General features: G+C 46.1%; 1 protein-coding gene and 1 pseudogene across 1 annotated transcript; one reads left to right on the top strand and one right to left on the bottom strand.

Moving 5' to 3' along the window:
• The first annotated feature begins 8,798 nt into the window (after positions 1-8,798).
• Positions 8,799-9,823, top strand: LOC112883778. The gene has a single exon (XM_025948994.1). The coding sequence runs from the start codon at positions 9,094-9,096 to the stop codon at positions 9,667-9,669; it is 576 nt and encodes a 191-aa protein (XP_025804779.1). The 5' UTR covers positions 8,799-9,093; the 3' UTR covers positions 9,670-9,823.
• A 9,826-nt stretch (positions 9,824-19,649) lies between these two features.
• LOC112885539 lies at positions 19,650-21,017 on the bottom strand (annotated as a pseudogene).
• Between the last annotated feature and the right edge of the window lie 3,223 nt (positions 21,018-24,240).

Below are 24,240 nucleotides of genomic sequence, written 5' to 3'. Positions count from 1 at the left end.
TATAACCTTGTTTTGTTCTGTTTACATTGTTTGGTGTATTGTTTCTTATTTGTCGGACTTCCTTCCTTGTATGAACTTGTGTGATGTGATAGACGGTGCGCAGCTCGAGGATCCACAAGAGTAAGGCTTTGAAGACACCGGTGAGCAGCAGCAACTCTTTGAGGAAGGCAAGTGGTCCTTGTGTACTTCGGTTCTAATAATCTTAATACACGCCTTTACTTAATATGCATGCATGCGCCTATAATATGATGGGTCCCAAACTAAGGATATGCCAGTTTCTATTCTACTTCCTTGATTAAACCTGGATTGTTTACTTTATATTGTAGCTATGCTAGTTGCTCAACTATTTAGAATATGGTTAGTTAACTTGGAAACAATACTACACTTGTTCTATTTCATGTCATGGAATACTTTATGGTGATAACTATAAGATCATTGCATTAATTGGAATATGGAGAACCACCTAGAAAAATAGTGCAACCACAATACTACATGGCTCTGGTCTTGGCTAATTAATTAGAAACTTCAGCTTGTAATGGTCTTACCGAAAGGGTAAGAGGGGAGTGCGTTGATGGGGTATAGCTCGATCCTCTTGAGACTTAAATATGATCCTAGTTAAGACGTCTTCCTCATTAGGATGGGTCATACCACTATGGTCTGAAACCTTAGCGGACATTTGCAAGTTAGAAAATCTTTATAAAAGTCTTGTAGTGAATCCCTGCCACTCACCTCGAAAGTGTTTAAGGGCCTTACAAACCTGGGAATAAAGGGAAACATGAGTTGTGGGTAAAGTGTACAACCTCTGCAGAGTAAAAACTGATATATCAGTCGTGCTCGTGGTTACGAGTGGCTTGAACCCTCACATGATAATAGAACTTGAAGATGATCTAAATTGATATTCTTTATTTATGTTGTTGATACTTATCTCTTTTACTTATTTAAAGGTTTTGGTATACATTTACACTTAGTTAATACTTGCTAAATAAAACTTGGCCAACTAAAAGTGCTTATCGCAGTCAAACCATATAAGCTATTCCTTGAAATTGGTCTTGCATGTCATATAATTTACTCCACTTGCTGAGTACCAACTATAAGTGTACTCATGCTTATTTTATTAAAACTAATGCTGCTCAGAACAAGATAATTGTCGGAGTTCCCTGAAGACATCGAGGAGTTCTTGAAAGATATCTAGGCCCCTAAGTGGGTTTTGGTGATAAATGACAAAGCACATGTATATTTAATCGTGTTATTAAGCATGTGTGCAGGTGCTAATGGTGACTAAGCAAAGCTTTTTAGAGAAGCGTGATCCCTCAAAAGGGATATGAAAAGCGGCGTCCTCAAGTGCTCTTAAGGACTAGATTTTATTTTTGAAATTGAGTATAGGAACGCCGTACTATCAAGGGGAACTTTGATCCACTAGTGTAGACATGGTAGTTGTGCTCAAGAGAACCCACAAAAATCATAAGAAACCATCTCAACACTCAGAAAGAGACTTAAATGTGAAATTCAGTGTCTAACCCGGAGTGTCCGGGTCTCAGTCCGGAATGTCCGGACAGAATGTCCGGAGTATCCGGACGTATACCCGGAGTGTCCGGGTTACTGTTTCCGGTCTGCAAAACAGTTGGTCCGGAGTCTCCGGACCCCTATGTCCGGAGTATCCGGACATATACCCGGAGTTTCCGGGTACCGCTCTTCCAACGGCTAGTTTCTGGGAGAGGGGGTATAAATACCCCTCATACCCCCTCTCACTCTCACTCTCTTGCTCATTTTCGACCAGAACTGCAGAAAACCAAAAGAGAGCCCTCTCACTCCCCATTTGCTCCATTCTTGAGTGATTTTCTTTGGGGTTTGAAGTGAGATTGTTGCAAGAGCTACGATTGTGCAAGTAAGCCTTGATTTCATCTCTTGAGCACATCAATCCAAGTCTAGCCCGTGGATTCTAGTTTATTACTCTTGGAGCTCCAAGCTCCTAGACGGCTAGGCGTCGCTTGTGATTGCGTGATTGATTTGTGAGCATCATAGCTGGTTTGTAATCTTCATTCCTCTCCGAGGTATTCATAGTAAGTGACCCTAGGGTTTGAGCGTTGGTCTCACCCTTGGGAGAGGAGCATAGGAGTTCTTGAGCACCGTCTCTTGGATTCTTCCTCAACGGAGACGTAGCTCCTTTGGGAGTGAACTTCGGGAAATAAATTCTGTGTCTCTCTCGCAATTTTAGTATACATTTGTATTTGTTTGCTTGTGAGACTAACCTTTTAGGGTTTGAGGGCGATCTATCATTGTATAGGTCTCAGGAGTAAGACAACTGGTGAGAAACACCTCAGAGGTACCACTAGTCCCTCTAAATTTACTGGATTCAATTTACAGCATCTTTATCTGTGATTAGTAGCATTTTTTTTATACCCGGATAGTCCGGACATTATCTCCGGAAACTCCGGATACTATATCCGGAGTATCCGGACATATATCCGGAATATCCGGACACTTGTGTTACTAACCGTGCTCGAAGTGTTTTTAAGTTGTAGATTAGCCTATTCACCCCCCCTCTAGGCATCTTGAGGTCCTTTCAGTTCTAGGCATATGTCTCCCAGTCATCTGCTTATGAAGTTGAAGTTCTGCTGCTAGTTAAAGACGATCATTTGTTGCTTAAGATTAAGACTTTTGGACATGTAATAAAGTACTTTAATACTCTTTTTCGTTACGATATTGTTTTGGATATACACTTGTATCGTCTATCATATGTGTGTGAACTTGATACTGGCGCACATATGAGATGCATTTGGTTTCTTTCTAAAACCGGGTTTGACACGCGGCGGCACTCAACTCGGCTTCTATTGCTTGGACGTTGCTGCTGCCCAGGGCCGTTTCACTCTCCGCACGGCGAGCTGCTTTCACCCACTCAGCGGTGGTGGCCTCCGCAATCGCCATCACGACCGGCACCAAGCTCTATCCAAGATCGCGAAGCTGGTCGGCGGCACGAGGGGACCCACCATGACCGCGGCATGGGTGTGAAAAACGGACCGAACCAGACCGAAATCCAAGAGATTCACCCTCTAACTTCCCGGGTAAGCCTCAACGGGCCACATCCCTAGTCGATAATCGCATTAATTTGCTCAATTCTTGAAATACATTAAAACTGCCGAAACAAATACGGCGCGGCCATGAAAAAGTGTGCTAACGGTCCCGACTTGGGAACTCAACCGACCGAGGTTCGAAGGCCGGTCCGCGGAGGACTCGAGGCTGCCTCTCGTCAAACGCGAGCTAGGGGAGAAAACGTAAATGAGCCCCAGCGTCCCTCGCCCGACCTGCTTAGGCAGCGATTCGGGTCATCTCAACCTTCTCGTCCGATTCGAACCTTGAGCCATGCTGATAGAATCTCCATCGAGGAGAGGCTAACGGGCCACCTGAGTCGGTCGGATGACTCGGGCATCTGCTGGGAGGCGGGTCATGGAGCAGTGGAATGCCACTTGCGGGCTATGCCGACCCCGTCATGAACGACGGACCCGGATTCCACTCGAACGCCTGAAATTTTGCCCAGACATACCCGTTACGAGCTCAGCGAGCCCATCACTCGAGCCATCGAGGCAAGTGATCCCGGTTCAACCCCTCCGGTCGTGGAGACCGCGGATGGGGTCACCTCCACGCGTACACGCACACGACGCCATCGACCCGACCGCCCTCCTTTATGGTAAGGCCCGTGGCAAGTCGGGGAACCTCATTCCCACTCGGGAAGGACGGTAAAATTCCAACCCCCGACCGGACTCACGGACGGGCACGGCAAATACAATGCACCCTGGGATAAACATGCTTTACCCCTGACGACTAAATATTGCATAGTACAGTCGGCCCACGGCCGTTACAAAATACGAAAAACCCGTTACCACCACCAAGGTGGTAAGACTAGTAACCTTGGGAGGGCTGCTCCAAGCGCGGGAAGACTGGGAGGAACATCTTCCTTGCAAGTCTTCTTCTTGCATCCCCTCCCCAAGGATACCTCAGCAGGGGGCGACGGTGAGCAGTCCGTCTGCCGCCGACTGAACGCCCACGCCGCCTCGGGCAGGCCTCGAGATTCTACACAAAGAGCAGACAGCTGGAGCCGCTGCGGCGCCTTCATTACGCAGATAGATAAGGGCAACCCCGATTGACTCACGGTCACATAGGGAACCCGTCGCACGTTGTGCCTCCCTACAACTTGGACAGCACAATGCGACTACTCACTCAGAGCTAAAACACGGCGCGGCAACAAAAAGCGCCTTCATGATTAAACAAATCGTAAAGCCGCTCGGGGCCTCTAACGGGTCTAGGGACCCAGGGTCCCCAGCGGACCCACCTCCCGCTGGCATTTCAACTAGCCCAAGTACAACATGTGGAATGAACGCCCACCTTCGTGGGCTACGGCTTCGTCCAGGCTGCTCAGGCCCATGATACCGACCGGCTAGCCGGTCAGGTAAAGCATGGCTCGTGTCCCCGACCTAGGAGACGCTCGGGGACTGGGTCCATACCACGGCTTTGACTGTGGTCCCTTGACTGGACTTCGCCGTACACGTATCACTTTCCCTGATTGACGAGGTCGGGGGCCGGCCGGGCCTCGCACACTAACCGTCCCTAAGGGTAGGTATTGAGGATAAGGACGGACACGCCGGAGTCAACTTGCCGTACATATCAACCACTCCCTTCACGGGGTTACAGTCCCCTTTGTTGCAACAGTAGGGGACACTATTCCACCTACGCGTCCTCGCGAAGAGATGGGATGCAACATCATCACGACGCGGCAGACACACCTCCATCACAACGGAGTGACGGGGCGTAGCGCTAGGGACGGAGCATGACGCATAGGGACGAGATAAGACGGCCACCCCATGATGTAGGATTTGAGCTGTGGTCATCGGAAGGCCCCGATTGATAGAGTTGGCAGTCCGGACTGGCAGAGCTGGCAACCCCGACCGGCGAAGTAAGGAACACTCTATATTTCTACCTCTATCTTTCTACCTTTAGTTCCCCTGTAATAAAGACCCCCTTGGACTATAAAAGGGAGGTTCATCCGTCTAGGAAAGGGAGATCGGGATATACCACATCATCCACTCGCAAACTTGTAACTCCCCAAACTCTCACGAGCATCTAGACTCAAGCAATACAGCTGATTGACCCCCGACTGGACGTAGGACACAATTGGTTGAACCAGTATAAATTGTGAGCTAGACCACCTTCAATCACGACATGCGATACACACTTCGAGTAGGTTTAGCTGCTGGCTATTTCCATGACCGTGAAGTAGGTTTAGCTGCTGGCTATTTCCATGACCGACACGACTGCTCCTGCCAAATACCATTTAGGTAAATTTACAGCCGTGGAACTTCTACTGGTCGAAGCTTTGCAATGATTTGGTGTTCACCTAGTGTTTTAGTGGATGGTGGTCATCTGTGTTTCGTTGGAAGAAGTCTAGGTAACAAACGAATCTTCACGTATAATTTCAGTAAAACGAAATTAAACGATATTCGCGATCGATCTCTTCCAACACGAACAGCTACTGTAAGCTGATGTCAAAACATGGCAAAATCAAAGTAAAATCAGAGGGGTAAAACCAGAGCTAGCTATACACCCCGAGGGCTTGATGAGCGACGCTCTTGAAACCTTGTTCAGACAAACGCCTAAAACGTTAACCTTGTTCAGACAAACGCCTAAAACGTTTCAGAGCTGCTCACTCCCACTCTTATACGCATCCTGATGAATAAAACACAAGAAAGAAAGTTTCCGGGAACTTTAGCGTGCGAGTAGATTGGCTCAAATTGAACATGACTTCATTTACTGAACATATTGCACTTGTTCTTCTATACTGAGAAAGGTCCTCTTCCGAGAAATTGGAAAACCATCTTCAGATTTCCAAACAAAAAACTTCTTGAGAATACACAAGAGTGTTAATATTTTTAGGGTGTCATGTGTATACTGGTTTGTGCATGCATGCAAACTATAAGTGTGTTCGAAAGAATATATAAATTCTGCTGGCAGTACAACATACAAGGACTTACACTCATGATAAATAAGGTGATCAAGTGTTTGGACAGCTTAGAGTCAGAGCCAAGCACAATCCTCCAGTTTCAACAGAAAAATGTATGATAAGAATGAACTTGACCGCGAAATGGCAACAGCTAATAATCCTGCTCGTTCACAACTCGACACCAGATACTGGAATCCGGGTCCGCACAGACCAGCAAAGATGAGCATCAAACATAATACAGGACAGGATCAGGTCAGATCAGAAATTAATCCATCGATGATTTTCTTGAGCCTTTAAGGCAGAACAGTAAGTACAGCAGTTTGCTCAAGACAGCCAGACAGGAATTCATAACGAAAGAGAAGAAACAACTACATTGGGTTAAAACCCAACAGTGATGGAACCAACGCATAGAAGAAAATTCCATCAAAAATACAATCCCATGAGCAAAGTTCCTTAACTAAAAACTTGCAGTCAACAGAAGTGCTTAAGGTTACAGAGACTATACCTCCTTGCAAACACCATCCTACTTTTCCTTGTTTTCCTCTGCTTCCTGCTCGTATCGGCGTTTGAACTTTGCAATCTGACCAAGGCTCTGAGCCATTTGACGTTTGGCCCTCATGTGGTACACTTTGCCGGTATGGTTCACCTTGGTCATCATGATATTGATCAGCCTACCACTCTGGGTCACATAAGAAATCCATTGCATCTGAGGATGCAGTCCCTTCCTCATCCTTCCGACCTAATCCGAAGGTATCAGGTGAGCATGGTCATCAGTTAGAAAGTAAAATATAACCTCTATTTATGGACAACAATTTTTATCACTCAAAACCTTTGACCACTCCAGAAAAACAAGATGTAATTAGTAAATGTCTACCATCATGGAGTGGCACTCGGATGGGTGTACAAGAAAGGGAACAAAGGCTGGGCAGAGCATGGCAATACGGGTGACCTGAGGTAGGAACCGGTGAGAGTAATTACTAATTACCAATCCCCTAGTCTGTTGTGCAATAGGTAAAGGACTACAGACAGATTTTAATATCCAACTATTTGTAGTTACACTTTCAACAAATATGAATTACTGGGTCATCCTAGAGAAGGTAACAAAATAAAGATGGAATAAAAGCACAGCATCAGCAATGACATCACCACTTTAGTCAAAGCAAATGAACATGATCATCAAGGCAGTAATTACTGATTAGCCAGCCACTCAGGAAAATAACTGTAAGCATAGACCAGATTTGGATGTATCCAATGCTATAGGAATCACCATTAGTATACTCTCCATACAACTCAATGATGTACCACCTGATTCACTCTTATATCTTAAATACCATCCCAAGCACCACAAATCTGGTGGGCTGACATAGTATGAGGTGAAAATTATTTGGGCTACACAAAATGGACAAGTGTAAATAGCTTTTTAATCCCCTGGTGCCCATGGATAATATAGATCTAAGTAAAAACTCTTCAATATTCAAATTGCATCAATAAAACTAGGAATTTTTGCCCATGAGAGATAGCTGACACCATAACAAGACCGTTTATCTCCACAGATTATTTTGGTACTGAATGGAGGTTATGCCTGGTAGATTATTCCGCTCAGGAAAAAGGAAGGATACCAAGTAAATTAACAACTTAGAAGACAATGCATTGGTGTTAAAATGTTGGTATATCAAGCTACCAGATAACCCTGATTCTTTTTTTTATAAGAAAATACAGATAACCCTGCTTCTTAAAAGCAAAAGCTATGAACCAACAGGCACTAATCTAATTTAACATTTTCCACACCAACATCCAGACTCTTAGACAGTACAACTAATCAAATTGCTAAAACTAATAATCAGAGCAGTCATTGCTCATCAGTCACTCACTTGCAAGAGAGGTCTCGATTAATATGTCAAAATTCCAGAACAGGACTCACTACAATTCAGAATACCGAATGATACCCAATTGACTCCTTCTTAAATTACAATCAAATACCTTAAACCAGGTACTACAGTACCGTAAATGCATTAACAAAGCTAGCTAGCTAGCTCTTTCCATGAAAGCAGAGATGAAAATGATTCCCGGCTGATTCATTTGTCAATGGAAGTTATGCTAAAGAAATCAGACACTATTCAGCAAGCAACGGGTTGCTGGTCAGAAGTACAGGATACGACCAATCAGACACCAAACGATTCAGCAGTCCCAAGTGGTCACCGGACATTTTTCAGCTAATCCGAAACTTTTTCCATCGGAAAAGAAAATAGAGCACGAAATGTGCCCTCGGAGCACTCATCAGAAACCCTACCACTAACAAAGAACACAGGCCATGGAACGGAAGAATCCTACAGAGTAGGGGACGGATCCAGTGTAAGACACGTTCATCTAACTGGGTCAGATATAAATACAAACACATCACGATAGTGTTTGGAGTGCTCAGCTTCGCACGGAGGGAAGGGAGGGGAAGTGAAGGGAAGGTGAGGGGCATACGTGGTGGACGCTCGTCGCCGGCAGGGGAGCAGACGAAGACCTGGCGATGGGCGGCGCCGCCAGGAAAGAAGGCCACGAATCCACGAGACGAGAGCGAGCGAGGGTGAGAGGGCACCTGGGCCAGGAACTCTGCTGACCATTCCATATGGGCCGCGGCCCGGTTGCAGCCCAGCAGCGCGGTAGCGCACGGGAAGCTCCTCTTCGCTTCTTCCTCCGTTGGCGCCACACGTGGGTGGCCACGAGCGCGCGCGCGTACCGTACGGTACGGACACGGTAAGGTGGCCACGCTCACGCGCGTCGTGGCGCGGCGTCTCACGCGTCTCCCCCTCGGGCATCTCGCCGGCCGACGACTCGACGCGCCGCCACGGCGGCAGGCACCCTGTACTTTCCTGTCCCCCACCCGCCGCAGCTCCTCCGACTCCGATCGCTATTTGAGCGGCCGACGCGCAGCTACGGAGCAGGCTGTCCCTCGCTCATCCTCACGCGCTTGCCGTGAAGCTCCAGCAGCTCCATTTGACCACTTGAACAGCAGCGGGGTAGGACTGTACGAGTAGATCAGAGCAGCATCTCAGGAGCTCGTGTCACGACTGATCGCCGGATTCGCGGGATCCCAGTAGCGCGTTCAGGTCATGCATCTTCTCCACCGGTCCTCCATGATCGGCGGCGGAGGTGGTGGCGGCAGGGCGCTGCGACGGGTCGGCAGCTCCCCGAGGGCGCCGCCGCCGCAGACGCGCCGGCTGTTATTCTCCAAGAGCGACTCGATCAATAAGAAGAGGAGCGCCACCGCGAAGAGGAGCGGCACCAAGCAGGGGTCCAAGCGTGCGCGGCTGCGCGCGGGGCTCGCCGCCGCGCTGCAGGAGCTCAGGCTCGCCGGCCGCGGCAGGAAGCACGGCGGAGCCGGGGCGGTGGCCGGCGTCAGCGCCGGTGGAGCCTGCCCCGGCCCCGGCGCGGCGGCTGCTCTGCCCGTAGCCGCGGGCGCCGATGAAGGGTCGGCCAGCAGAGCAACGGCCGGCGGTGGCCGTCGCGCGGGCTGGCCGCCGCTGGTCCTGCTGCTGGCCGTGCTGGCCCTGGCGTGTGTGGTGGCGCTGGGCCGGGCGCCGGCGGTCTGCTGCTGCACCTGCGCCGCCTGGTTGTGCCGCGGCCCCTCTGCCACCCCCGCCGGCGAGCACCGCCGGAGCGTCGGCGCAGTGCAGTCTCATCTCTAATGCCGATGATGGTAGCAGTAGCAGCAGCAGCCGCCGCCGCGGTGGGTGATTCGTTTTGGCTGCAGTTTCGCTGAGCAGTTTCTCAACATGAGTTTGTTGCATCGGGTGGGGATTTCATAGACGATTGTCAACATGAGGCTAAAAAAAAAAAAAAGTATCATCCCAGTTTTCATCACTATTGAAAAAAATACAAAATAACAGTTCCTTCTCCATTAAGTAAGAGAGTGGGATATTTTCAAGGCAACACTCTAGTTCCTTCTCCACTAAGCAAAAGTAAGATATTTTTAAGGCAACCCTCTAGTTCCTTCTCAATTAAGCAAGAGTGGGATATTCTCAAGTCAACCCTCTAGTTGCTTCTCCATTAAGTAAAAGTGAGATATTTTCAAGTTTTGAAAATGCTAGGATATTTTGGAATTCTCTAAAAAGGGGATACTTGTCCTAATACCATGACTTCTCTTGACCTATAAATAGAACCCCCCTTTCGCCATGCCATCCACTTATGAGAAAGGTAGATAAGTTGTGGTAAGGCTAGAAGGGCGAGTGCTGGACTAGCCACTTAAAGGTGTGCGTTCCTTCGTGACTTTGTCGCTTCAATAAGTTAAGTGTTAGTCTCCTAATTAAACTTGAGTACTTAGTATATAGGTTGTGATTCATCTGTTGGTAGGCTCCACCTCGCCATAAATCAGGGTCGTCGCACACAGCGCCGGCCGAGATATTTTTCCGCCGCGCAAACCGCCTCACCTCATTTATAAAGGAAGCCGACGCCCCTCCCTGCCGTCCCCACCCGCGCTCGCTTTCACTCGCGCACGCGCGACATGCCGGCCCCACGACGGGACCGCGCACTGCCGTCGGCACCACGCCGTGCCGCCCACCTCCGCATCCCCACCTCGCCCACGCCGCTGCAGCGTCCTCGCCGGCTTTGCCGCCTCGACGCTCGCGCCTTCAGTGCTGCCACTGTTTGAGTTGACGGCGAGCTGCCGCAGCCCACGCCGTCACCGGTCCCTGTGCGACGCCGCTGCTGCTCTCCTCACCTATAAAAGGAGCGAGGCCGTGATGAGCTCCATCATCAGCCCAAGCACACCGAGCCGTTTCACTTCGCTAGCTAAACCACTTCTCACGAGCCCAGTTCACTCACGAGACGAAGCCCCAACACTTGAGCCTCTTCCTCGAGCTGTTCCATGCCAAGGTGAGATGGCAGGCAGCTCCCCGGTCGTTACCTCCGCAATACTAATAAAGGTCCAAAATACCCACCAGGCCGTGAGCACCTAATCCAAATCGTTCTATATGAACACCAACCAATGCTGTAAACCCAATATCTCCTTCGTATCAACTCCTTTTCGTATAACTCTTTTTCCTAAACTCTCCTCAAATCATATACTATCTATTCCTTCTATTTTCATCTCCATTTGAGCTTATTTTATAGCTTGATTGTGTTTGTTTGCCGGTTGTGCCGTTTCCACCGTAGATCACGGAGTGATCGAGGAGGAGCCGACCAAGGAGTACGAAGACCAATACAGCGGGCTGGAGCCAGAAGACCCGTACCGCGAGCAGGAAGCCGCCGCCGCCGACGCGTACGTAAGCGAAGGCAAGTTTCATCGACCCCTACGTGAGCGGTTGCATCCATGTGAGGACGTCTAGTTGTAGCCCTGGTTTAGGATTGATTACATATAACGGTGCTTGAGTGATTGAGTGTGCTCATACATGCACATGAGTAGTTATGCATATCCAGAGTTGAGACTAGGATATGAAGGGATTTGGCTGAAGCTAGGGCAGCTGGGTATGCTGGAGCCGGCGCTACCGTGGTGGTAGACTGGCAGGTGAGTGCTACCGTGGAGGTAGGCTCGAGTTGACAAGTTGAGGGATGGTTGCTGCCATGGTGAATCATAAGAACCGAGTTGTTTTGACATCTCACCTAACTTACTTTAGTACGACCACAGGTTCCGTTATGGGCCGGACTTAGCCTAATCCCACTGGTTAGCCTGACGGTCGCAGGGATGGTTCACGGGTATAGATCATTGGGGTCAGGGCCCGAGGGTTTGTGTGGCCGGGCTGGGGCGTGACCACGGCTGGGTGTCAGCTATGTCGGTTGTCCGTTCGGGCAGTCGAGCTTGTGGGTACAGTGTACGACCTCTGCAGAGTGTAGAATCCATTCGAATGGTTCGTGTCCACGGAATGGACAGGCTACGGTGTGGTCCTGACAACTAGTGAGCTACCTACTGTGGGTTGTGTCGGGAAGAGTTGCATACCATAAGTTGCATTACTAATGCTTTGTGCTTAATGTGCATCGTGCATGTCATTTCCCCTCCCGTAGGGTGAGGTGGAACTTGCTGAGTACTTTTGTACTCACCCGTTTATGACTTGTTGCAGAGTATCCTGATTTCGTGCCTGAGGAAGGCGAGTAGTTCGTGCCCTATACCCAAGTCTGGAGTGGTGCCGTTGCAGTAGAAGCCACCATGTCAGATGAAGAGTTTACCCTTGCGTTTATCACCGCTGCTGTTGTATTCCTAGTTTATATTATTATTATAATCGAACGTATTAAATAAAGCTATGTATAACTGTGGCACCATTTGTGTAATGTATTTTCACCGGAGACTGTTTTGTAGTGTTTAAATATATGTTTAGCTCCGGTTGTTTAGACCGGTGCGTTTCAAAGGGCCGGCTTAATTTTGAGGGTGCCAACTGCCAAGCATAGGTGTTGGCGTGTTGCTCCCAATTCAAGTGACAAGGCCTCAAGATTGTTGCTCCGTTCAATTCGGAGAGTCTCGAGGATCTTAGGCATTGCTCTGCATCCAAATGACAGGCTATGTGTATCTAGTAGTTCATGGCAGTCTTCAGTATGGACTGCTTCCAGGTTAGGCATAGCAGCTCCAGCAGCAGTTGATGAACTCGATTCAAGTCTAGTTTTCTCCAGCCGTTGCAGTTTAGTTTTCTGCACCTGCTAGTTTTGAGCATCTTCTTCGGCTTAGGCACAGCCCCTGATTCAAGTTCCACCCCCAGATCATTGGAATGACAGCGAACTCAGATGATCAGTCTTCAAGCTGGAGAGTCACGACTCTCGAGTTCAGGCATTGCCCCTGCTTCAGGCAACAGCTTGACCAGATGATCGCAGCCTGACAGGCAGTCACCATCTTGGAGCCAGACAGCGTTTTCCATGGGCTCTGCCGCCGGACTGAAGCCCAGCTCTGAGGCCCAATAATCCTCCAAGAGAGGAAAGACGCTAGTGGCCCGTCAGTGCACGGCACGCGAGCCCACCACGGGAAGGCTCGCCCCACACGTGGCCGGTCACGACCGCTCGCGCACGGCGCGTCTCACGCACGCGTCTTCTCCTGGATAGCTCACCGCCACCGGTCGACACCTACCCCCCCTGCCACCTGGCGCTTGTCGCCCGCTCTCCGCCGGTCGCTATTCGAACAGGCCAGCTGCGGACCAGCTGACGACCTTCACGCACTCTATTTGAGCAGCAGTAGCGCGAGAAAATTGTAAATTTGAAACTTTAAATATCGTGCTTCGTAGTTTTGCTATTATTAAAATTGAAAACTCCAAATATATACAACTTGATTAATACTGCCGTTGGTATATTCCTTTCTCTTCTATTTTCTTTTTCATATATTTAGCATATAAATTGACCGTATTGCCCTTTCTTTTCTTTTTTTTTTACCATGTTACGTTCTCTCTCCCGTTCGACTTCTCTCAAGATCTAGGGCCGGCGGCCATGAAGGGCCAGCCGCCCGACGAGGCAGCCCTGGCCGCTTGCAGCGTGCCCGCGGCCGCTGCCCCGCCCGACGCCGGCCTGGCCGTGGCCGCACGGGCCCTGGCCGAGGCCTGGCTGCGCAACCAGAGGGTGGCTGGATGCTCTAGCACATACTGCACCAGGCCCTCGTCCAGCGGCTGCGCGGCGACGAGGTAGGTCCCGACGGACCCGAGGACCCCGGCTGCCCACAGCGCCTGGAGGAAGCGCTTGACTGGGGTGACGTAGATGTGGATAAGCTCCAGCCCCGCGGCGCCGGCACCATGCAGCGGAGCGTGTCGCGGCGGTGCTCATTCGCCCTGGACGAGGCCGCCGGCGGCCTGCCGCGCCTGCTCCTCTCGTACACAATCAAGTTTCTAATGTTTAATTGCAATTTTGAACAAGTTGTTGAAACCTGACCTACGATTTGATGTATAGATGAGCAGCACTCTGGTTTACATCATATTATGCAGGAATTCAGCAAATATGACCGACAAATTGCCAAATCTATAGGTCAACACATGCCGACCACTGACAGTGTCGGGTTAGTACATTACTATAGGCCTGTTGGCAAGTTTGTAAATTTTTACAAGCGAGACATTAAACACCTGTAATCCCTTGTGCACTAGGAATGCCCTGTGTCTATCTCCGCTTGTAATTTTGCTGTTTGGATAGAAACAAATGCTGCAGCTCAGCCTCAATACAAGCTCCTGAAGTACTATGGATAGCACAAACAAAATAATGACCACGAAACAGATACGGATACAGACGAAGTCAACAGCAGTGCAAAGCTCATGTGATTCTCCTTTGGAGCTGCTGCTAGAGATACCCAAGTCGTGGTCTGCTGCTAGCCTGCTTCCTATCGAACATGCTCGTTGTTTGGCAAAAAAATATTGATCTGCAAAAGGGCAAAACGAAGAAGGACGCCGGAGGAGGACGAGCATGCTCGATAGGAAGGCCAACGTTGGCTCACTGCTGAACTCGCTCGCCACCAGCGCCACGTGTGATCGACAGCCCGATGTGTGCTCACTGTCCGCATAAGGCCACGCCGGCCATGGCTGCACGGGATAGACAGACCTGCTCGGCGGCCTTGCCATCGCCGTCACCTGACCGTGTGAGCTCACCACCAGCCCCGCTGCTGACATAGCAATGGCTTGTCATCAGTGATGAGGCAGATTACAAGTTTCTTTTAGGTTGGAACTAGAGGCTGTGGAAAATATGGAAGAGTTGACTGGGATAATTTATAGATAGTGGAGACACATGATGAGGCAGGTCGAATTGCACTTATGAGTGAAAATCAGATGTATGAACTTTTAGGCTTAAGAGAAGAGGAGACAACAAATGTACAAACAGAGGTCTTTGATCGCCTAATGGATGAACAGGGTCTTGATTACGATGGTGCTGTCCAGTGACGGAGGACGCGATGAAATTAAGGTATTGCTAACGCGAAGAGGACAAAATTTACAACACAATCTAGATCAACTAATATCAAAAAAATATACAATGAAAGCGGAAAATACCTTATAAAGAGGTCATCGTGATCATTATCCATTCACATTAGGCTACATAGCTCTTAAATCTGAATAAATAAATAAATAAATATGAGTTAGGCAATTGCATTTGTCTAGTGAAATCTATAAAAAAATGTTAAACTTGTGAAATAAAAAATATCTCTAGTTACGTCTAGGTCTAGGAGACCTAGGCAATTGCATTTGTCTAGTTTTCTTATTTTGAAATGCCTTTTTAATTTGTTGAAAATCAAGTTCTTTGCATATTTCTCTTTCTATGTAGCACACCATCAAGTCATTCAACCATCCATCGGTCATCTTGTTGCGCAATTCAGTCTTAATAATTTTCATAGCCGAGAAGGTCCTTTCAACCGTTGCGGTTGCCACTGGCAACAACAATGCCAACTCAATGAGATGATAAACCAATGGAAACACAATATGTCTCTCAAGTTGAATCATTGTTTTTGATAGACTCGCAAGATCATAACAAGCCTTGAATTCTTCAACTCTTCGCACATGAATAATGAAAGTTCTTAGTTGATCTTTTATAGTCTTGCGGTCATCAAAAGAGAAATTCTCATGATAGATATCTGCAATCCGAGCATGAAGTGCTAATCTCCAAATGCGAGTCGAGCAGGTAAGTTTTTTTTTAAGCCCTGCTACCCTTCTTGGGCTGGGCCAAGGTATTGCCCAAGCAATACCGAGCCACATTGGGCCCTCCACCCATGGTGCTGTCATTCCTACAAGTGATGCCCTGTCAAGTGAGATGGTGATATCATACGATAAGAACAACCCACCAATGGATATTGGTACAGTCTACCCAACAATGGAGTCCAAAATGGCAGTGCGACAATTTGCCATCAATAAGGAGTTTGAGTTAGAAGTCAGATAAGAAGAGATATATGTGTTATTGCAAGTCAAATGATGATTGCCCTTGAAAAATAATGGCACCAAACATAAAAGGCAAAGCACTGCAGAGATAAATAAATTGATATGTGTAGATTAATTCTTTTTCAAAATTAACATGGTTCTCATTATTTGTGTGTTTTGCAGATGACAGTTTTGGTTGATCACCATACATGTGTTTCTACCATGAGCGTCAAAACTAGAACTTCGTCTTAGAAGTGGGTAACTAGCAAGGCTGTGTATATCCTTAGAGATCATCCAAAAATTGGTGCTAAGAAATTGCAGGACAAGTTGTGAAAGGAACACAAGTTCACAGTTTCATATGATACTATATGGCGGGGTAGAGAAAAAGCTCTTGCCGAGGTTTATAGTAAATGGGAAGAGAGTTTTGAGTTGTTAAGGTGGAAGGCTGAGGTACTTAAGATGTTCCCTCAGAGTGTTGTGGAGATTGAGCTACTTGAAGTGGATGGTGAAGTATATTTTCATCATTTTTTCTGTGCTCTTAAACCATACATTGATGGTTTCTTGATAGGATGTAGGCCTCATCTGAGAATAGATGCTACAAAACTTAATGGAAGGTGGAATGGCTAGTTAGCCGCAGCTGTAGGAGTGAATGGTCACAATTGGGTGTATCCAGTTGCTTATGGCTTCATAGCTTCTGAAACACAAGACAACTGAACTTGGTTCATGCAACAATTAAAGAAGGCAATAGATGATCCTCCACTCCTTGCTATTTGTTCAGATGCTTGCAAGGGCTTTGAGAATGCAGTGGAGAATATTTTTCCAAATGTAGAGCAAAGAGAATGCTTTTATCATCTTATGAAAATTTTTGTGAAAAGGTTTAGAAGGTTCGGCCAGATATATACTGCTCAAGGGTTTACAGAGAAGGCATATTCTATGACCATATGGCAATAATTCTTACTCAATCATCAGAAGCAGTGAAGTAATTACAAACCCACATAACCTATTATGGTATATAGGTGTGCCTTTAATTCAGAAATTAAATGTGACTACATCACTACTAATATTTTAGAGTCAATAACTGGACAAGAGACCATAAAGACTTACCTGTTGCCGATCATGCTGATAAGATTAGAGAAATGATCATGCAATTATGGAACAAGAGAAGAAATATTGCATACAGACACCTAAAGGTAGGATACTTGCAGCTATTATGCTTAAACTAATGGCAAGGTTTGGGGCACTTGGAATTGTACCATCTTCTAATTGGAGTGCAGAGGTTTGGGACCATAGCAGGAAAGTTGAGAGGCATATTGTAAAGTTAAATCAAAGGAGTTGTACTTGTCTTGAATGGCAGCATATTGGTAAGCCATGTCAACTGCATGTATTGGCCTTTGGAAGTAGCCAATGGGGACTTGACCTTCAATAATTTGTGCATGAGTATTACTCGGTGGGTAGGTTCAGGGCTGCTTATGGCAGAGAGATCGAGCCAATGCCAAACAAAACGGAATGGCCACTGGTGGAACTACTATTTGTTGTTGATGCACCTCTTGCTAAAGGGGATGTAGAAAGACGAAGGAAACTTAGGCTGAAAGAATTTATGGAAGGTGGCCATAAGAAGAAAGGTGCCAAAGATGGTGAAGATACAACCAAAGGTGGAGGTGCAATGGATGTGACAATGCTACTGCTCCAACCAATGCAAGGGATAGAAAATGATTAGAGGACCTATGATTTGCGTGAGGTGCGGTGGAAAGGGTCACAGGCACTTAGTTCGAAGTGCCGACTCAATGGGATATAAAAAAAGAAGCGAGTATTGATTTCCTTCATCTGCAATTTGAATACCAGGGGGATGTTATTATAAAGTAAATCTATTTTATTTGTAGGAAACAGAAGCAACCTAGTAAGAATGTTACAAAAAGCTTCTAGGAGAACTTAGCACACCACATAGGCAAATTAGAGAAGAAATATTATGAGATAATTCAGGAAGGGTCACTAGAAGATAAGGAATACTGACACATTTACCATATAATAAGTTTTTGCATATATCTAATTGCCATGCTGTATTTCTGTGCAGCCGGCTTGCGTTCTTCTTAAGAGAGGGCAACCCTCCATAACACGCTGCCATTTGTTCTGAGAGGACGCCTACTTCGGCTGAAAAAAAGATGACTCCAGAAAGAAGGCTTCATATTGGGTGAACGATATTTTTATGATATGTGATGTCTTTATTTGTGATGAAATATAAACTCATACTTTATTTTATACTAGACGAACTTGTTTAAGCTAAATTCGTGGATTTCCGAGATAAACTCATGATTGTTGTGCTTATTATTGTGCCAAGATATTTTTTAGATGTGCTCGGATTATTTTTTACGCTCATTTTAATGCCCAGAATATTTTTTTTCATAAAAATGCAATGCACAATTTTATTTTGTGCTCAGGCACCAGGCGGTGGTGGCGAGCCAGCCAGCCTGCCCCTGCGGCGGCTTGCAAGCCTGCCTACCGGCGGCGGTAAAGCATCAAGAAGGCACGCCACGCCTAACGTACGCAATCAAGTGTGGTGAAAAAAATGAGAAAGAGCAATACATTCAATTCATATGCCAAATACATGAAAAAAATAGAAAAGAGAGAAAATACACCCAACAGCAGTGGAAATAAGTTGCACATGTTTGGAGTCCCAATAGTAATGGCAAAACTGCGAAGCATAATGTTTGGAGTTCTAAATTTGCAATTTTCTCAACTCACACAACATCGCCTGATCGCCTCGTTCGATAACTGGTTTAATGGAGAAATTACTCCTTCCGTTTCAAATTATTAGTTATTTTAATTTTTCTAAGTGCGTAATTTTTATTATGGATCTAGATATATTATATCTAGATGCATAGTAAAATCTATTATCTAGAAAAATTAAAGTAGAAGATATCTATTATGTAACGAGTATGTTTGGTTTATCTCGTACTCCATCCATTCTTATATAGAACATTCTACCTCTTCTAGATTATAATTTTTATTATGTAGATAGAAATAATGTAATCTGGATGCATAATAACAAAAATTATGTATATAATTTGTAACAGAATGATAACAAACTTCATGTTGTATTAGAGATGATTTGGTTGCTAGAGATAAGAATAGAGGTATGGAATTAAGTTATAATTCAACCGAATCTAGATCTCAAATAACGTGCTCCTGTAATCTCTTTGATCTCTCTTTGCTGCCGTATAAATATACTACCATGGTAATACCGAGCTAGGAAACCACGTTCCACCATTCTTTATATGGTAATCTCAAAGCATCTTCTTCCACATTACATCTACAAACCTCCAAGCTGAGCTACATAGCAGAGAAGCTCACCCGAGATAATTTTCATCCTTGGTTTGGATTTGAGCACTATGAACTACAAGCAACAGCAATATTATGAAGGGTGTCAGAATGAGATCATTGCAAGACGTTTCAATATCTAGATGTGTCGTTGGTTCATATCAGTATCAATTCATTTTTGAAGTCATGAAACATTTTTTAGTTCAGTTTTAATTTCAGAAACTGTTTACATTAATTTATCAGGTACTGTTGTGTAATTTCAAGGTACTGATCACTTAAACAAGAGTGGTTTCTTCAATATTTCAGGGTACTGTTCTGTAATATTTTTTTAAACAAGAGCCGGGTACTTCCTGACGTTTTTTTTAGCTTTCTGAACAGCCAATAAAAGTATCATGTTCTGGAATCTTTAGTGAAATAGAGGATAAATATTGCATAAATAAACATTCCTGAATGCATAAATAACAGTATCATGTTCTTGAATAATTCTTAAATGTAGTACACAAATTGAATCAACATTAATCAATTGTATAAATCTGAATGGTTTTGCCACAAGTGCTCGATCAGATCTGCCTTAAGCTGAGTGTGGGTTTCTTTTTCTCGATGTTTTTGAAATTCTGAATGAAAGCTTCAAGTTCAGGTGCACCATTGTGGGAAATTGTCACCCTTTCTTCCATGTCCTCATTGTTGCAAACATATTGGCCCATGTCATCGAATTTGTAATCATATTGCTCCTCTCGCTCATCTTCAACAATCATATTATGCATTATGATGCAAGCCATCATAATATTATGGAGCGTGTCTTCATCCCACAAATGAGCCGGCCCATGAACAATAGCAAAGCGAGATTGTAGAACCCCAAATGCACGTTCAACATCCTTTCAGCATGCCTCTTGTGTATTTGCAAAATATTTTTTCTTATTTCGTTGTGGCTCTGGAATGGTCTTAACAAAAGTTGCCCACGACGGATATATGCTATCAGCTAGATAATAACCCATTGAATAATCATAGCCATTGATGTTGTAATTTACTTGTGGACCTTCCCCCTCAGCAAGCCTTGCAAATATAGGAAATCTTTGTAGAACATTGATGTCATTATGTGAACCACGCATGCCAAAGAATGCATGCCATATCCATAAATCAGTAGATGCAACTGCTTCCAGTATAATTGTAGACTTCTTTTTATGTCCACTGTACATCCCGTGCCATGCAGTAGGATAATTTTTTCAGCTCCAATGCATACAATCTATGGACCCAAGCATACCAGGAAATCCTCTGCTCGCTCCAATTGCAAGTAACCTAGCGGTATCCTATTCATTGGGCAATCTCATGTACTCCAGTCCAAAAACCTCAATAATAGCTACTACAAACTTTCTCAAAGCTTCAAGAGCGGTACTCTTACCAATACGTATGTACTCATCCAAAACATCAGTCGGTACTCCATAAGCTAACATCTCAAAAGCCGCAAGGACCTTCTGCAAACAAGATAGTCCTAGCACACCAGCTGCATTCCTCTTCTACACAAAATAGCCATCATGTTCCTCAACAGCATTCATTATGCATATAAATATTGGTCGCCTCATCCGAAACCTATGTTACGATACAACTTAAAAAATAGCAACACTATAATACACATCAGCGAAAAAGTTGATAGTCAATTGTAGAAAACATGCGAACCTGCATCTAAAAATCTTCGCTCTGAATGTAGGATTATCTGAGAAACAGTTTTTGTAAAGAAGATTGTGCCACAACAGTCTTTCACGATCCAGTACCTCATATCCCTCAACAGATCCAATTCAACCTGGATTACTAACCGAATCCTCAATGATCATGTGCGCCGCACTAAAAAATAAATTATCCTCATCATCCAAAGAGAAGGGATCAATCAATTCATTCATTACAAACTGATTGAATTCATCATCTGAATCCATACTCTATGGCGTTGATTTTGAATACAAACTGGCATGCCAGAACAAATTAGATCATTCATGTTGGAATACAAACTGGCACCACAAACTAGATCATTCATACAAGGATCGTACCTCGTGGTAGGAGGCTTCACAGAATGATTCATGTGCATGATGGGTGGCGGCTGGAGGCCTGATCACGGCGATGGATGGGTGCAGCAATGGGTGGATGGATAGGTGGAAGAGACCGATCCGTGTTTTCTCAAGGAAAAAAAGATACGAAGGTTGGGAGGTTTTGAATATGGAGAGTGTAACGCCCGTATTTTTATCTTATTTAAATTGCATTACCAATCACTCGCTTAAAAATCTTTTAAACCTTTTCCGCCGCTCGAGCTCCCGAAGCCCACCTCCCGATTTTTCGCCGTCCCGACATCACGCAGTCTCTTCCTCTTTTTCCATGGAGCCGCCCGTCCCTTTTCCTTTTCCACCGGCCCCGCCGTCCCGTCGCATCACCATCGTGTCGCGGTCGGCCGCGTGCGCCTGCCCGGCCGTGATCGTCGATGCCGCGCGCGTGTCCCCTCTTTTCTTTTCTCATATTTTGTTCAAATCCATTTTATTTCTCTCTTCTAATTTTTTCTCATATTTTGTTCAAATCCATTTTATTTCTCTCTTCTAATTCTACCGCTTGCTTATTTAAATTGTTGAGTAACGCAACAATTTAAATTTCATATCTTTGCTTATTTAAATTGTTGAGCTACAGAGTGAAAATTTAAAATAAAAAATAAAATAAAAATTTTATTATTATTATTTAAATGAGCACATGCGTGCTGCCTGCTCAAGCTGTAGCCCACTCCTTGCGCGCACGCGCGGGCCAGCGCACGACTCGCCGCTGCCCCCATTGTTGGCTGTGCACGAGCGCTCGTATCGCGACGCCCGCGTCACCCCACGGCCGCCGCGGCCGCTGCTGCTCGCTGTGCCACTGTGTGCTTGCTGCCCGTGCACGCCAAGCCGGCGTGCGACCCACTGGTGCGCCAGTCCATCTCCGTCCCGTCCCCTCGCCCTCGCAGCTTGCGCCTTGTCCCCGAGCATCCCGGCCGCTATTAATGGCGATGTTCCTGTACTGCCCGTGACCCTCCCCTGCCGGCCATCTCCCCTCTCCTTTTCGGCCTATAAATCAGCCCCCGAACCGCCCCTCACTCCGCCCACGCCGCCCCAGCACCTCCCCTCCTCTACCTCGTGCTACAGCTCGCCGCCGCCGCTCTCCATTGCCGGCCACCACCCATCTCCGTGGACAACCCTCCGTAGACCGTCTCCGCACGAGATGAGGGTCGGAATCGGACCCCCTCAGCCTCCTCTCTGTTTTCCCCTCCTCCCTGGGCGTCGCCATGCACCAGGGGGCCGGCGCCAATGGCCTGGCCGCCCCCCGTCCCCCATCCTACCGTTCCCCTCCCCCCTCCTGTTCTGTCTCGAGGAAGAAGAAAGGCAGACTTATGCATAACCCCCTCCACTTTTCCTTCTTATGCAGTCCGCAGCCGTCCACCTCCCTCTCTTAAATATTTAATCAGAGCTCCATCTATCTCTTTATTTCATTACAAATAAGTCCTCGTCCTTTTAAACTACTCCCTAAATGACCTTTAACTTATCAGTTCATGCGACATTTTGTTCCGAATCAACTCCAAACTCCACCACGTATCATCTCCAAATATTTTCTCCAAGTCTCAGGATCCACATCAGACAAATATAATAGTCTTCTCTATTTTTTTAATCGAAACTCTCTATTTCCCTCTCTCTTTTTTTAGCTTGTCGGCGAACTTTGTTTTTATTATGTGATTGTTTGTGTGTTGTAGCCAACGGTGTGACCGAGGAGGAGCAGTACCGCGAGCCGGAGCCCGAAGACCCGTACCTCGAGGAGGAGCTTCCGGAAGGCTTTGAGGACGGCAAGTCCAATCCCATCCTTTGATGTATATTTATCCCAGTTTTATAAACACAACCTATTGGCCTATTTTATAAAATGCATTGTTTTATTGCAAGACATGGTTGGATAGCCACCCCTTGATTGCTATGACTATTTCTTGACCTAGGTTAATGTCTATATAGGATTTTCTCTATTGGATGTTAACTACTGCTAGAGATGCTTAGGATCTTTTTATTCTCTTTATTATATTTTAATCATGACCACAACGCACTTTATCAAAAATAAAGGTGTGAGTGCTTTAAAAGATAAAACGGAATTTCAGGAAAATAAAATAAAGATATAACCTGATGAGATGGACGGTGTTTCCTGTGTGAAATGCCATTGGTGAGCTCGTACCTTTGTGGTTGAGCATGGTTGGAAGATGTCTGTCTTGTTAATGTAAGGATGAACTGAGGTGTCATCTTGCCTAACCCACTTATCATACAACTACTCGACCGTTGTGTGGGCAACGGCTTAGCATAAATCCCACTAGTTGTTCTGCTAGCCAAAAGGAGAGCTGGTGAGCAACGGGAGATCATGGAGAAGGAATACAATTTGTGTGAATTATGTCCCAGTTATGACTTTGTTGATAGGTTATTAACCCATGGTTGCTTCCGTGTTGGCTAGTTAGATTCAGCTAAGGTGGGTAATGGCTTTGTTAGGATCCGCAGCGACACTAAGGTGTTCGTAGTGCGGTACCCTACTTGTGGGTAAAGTCTACAACCTCTGCAGAGTGTAAAATCTATTCGAATAGCCGTGTCCACGGTATTGGACGAGTTACGGCATGGTCACTTCAATAGACATTTTGGGATGGTTGGTTTTGTGGCGTGAGTTGTTTTGAAAGTGTCCGGCAGTTGTGCCGTGAGCTACTGTGGATGTGGAGTCCGGTAGCATTAAAACTTGGATCCTTTGTGTAGGATCAACTCCACTTATTATTCGATTACTACAGAAATGTTTTGAGAAAACTCTTTTATTAAATGAACCCTTGCATGTGTAAAATCTTGCTTTATCGCAAATGAACCCTAGCCTTATCCTTGATATATCCCGTGCATGACCTTTATTATCCCCCTCCGTGGGTGTGGTCGGACTTGTTGAGTACGAATGTACTCACTCTTGCTTAGTTTTTATAGAGGAGGATCCGAACTTCGTTCCTGAAGATGTCGAGTAGGTCGCCATCCTACACCCAACCTTGCTTGTGGTTCAGGGTCTCTACAGGAAGCTTACCATGGCGCAAGACTCTGATGTTATCTTAGATGTCGTTGGCACTTTAGTTTGGCTTTTAGTCCTTATGTT

The sequence above is a fragment of the Panicum hallii genome, chromosome 3, assembly GCF_002211085.1.
Source record: "Panicum hallii strain FIL2 chromosome 3, PHallii_v3.1, whole genome shotgun sequence".
Classification (NCBI taxonomy): Eukaryota; Viridiplantae; Streptophyta; class Magnoliopsida; order Poales; family Poaceae; genus Panicum; species Panicum hallii.
This window is presented reverse-complemented; position numbering and strand designations above follow the sequence as displayed.

Bases quoted from the DNA above. Each gene is read 5' to 3' on its own strand.
- LOC112883778 (XM_025948994.1), top strand. From the start codon at position 9,094: ATGCATCTTCTCCACCGGTCCTCCATGATCGGCGGCGGAGGTGGTGGC.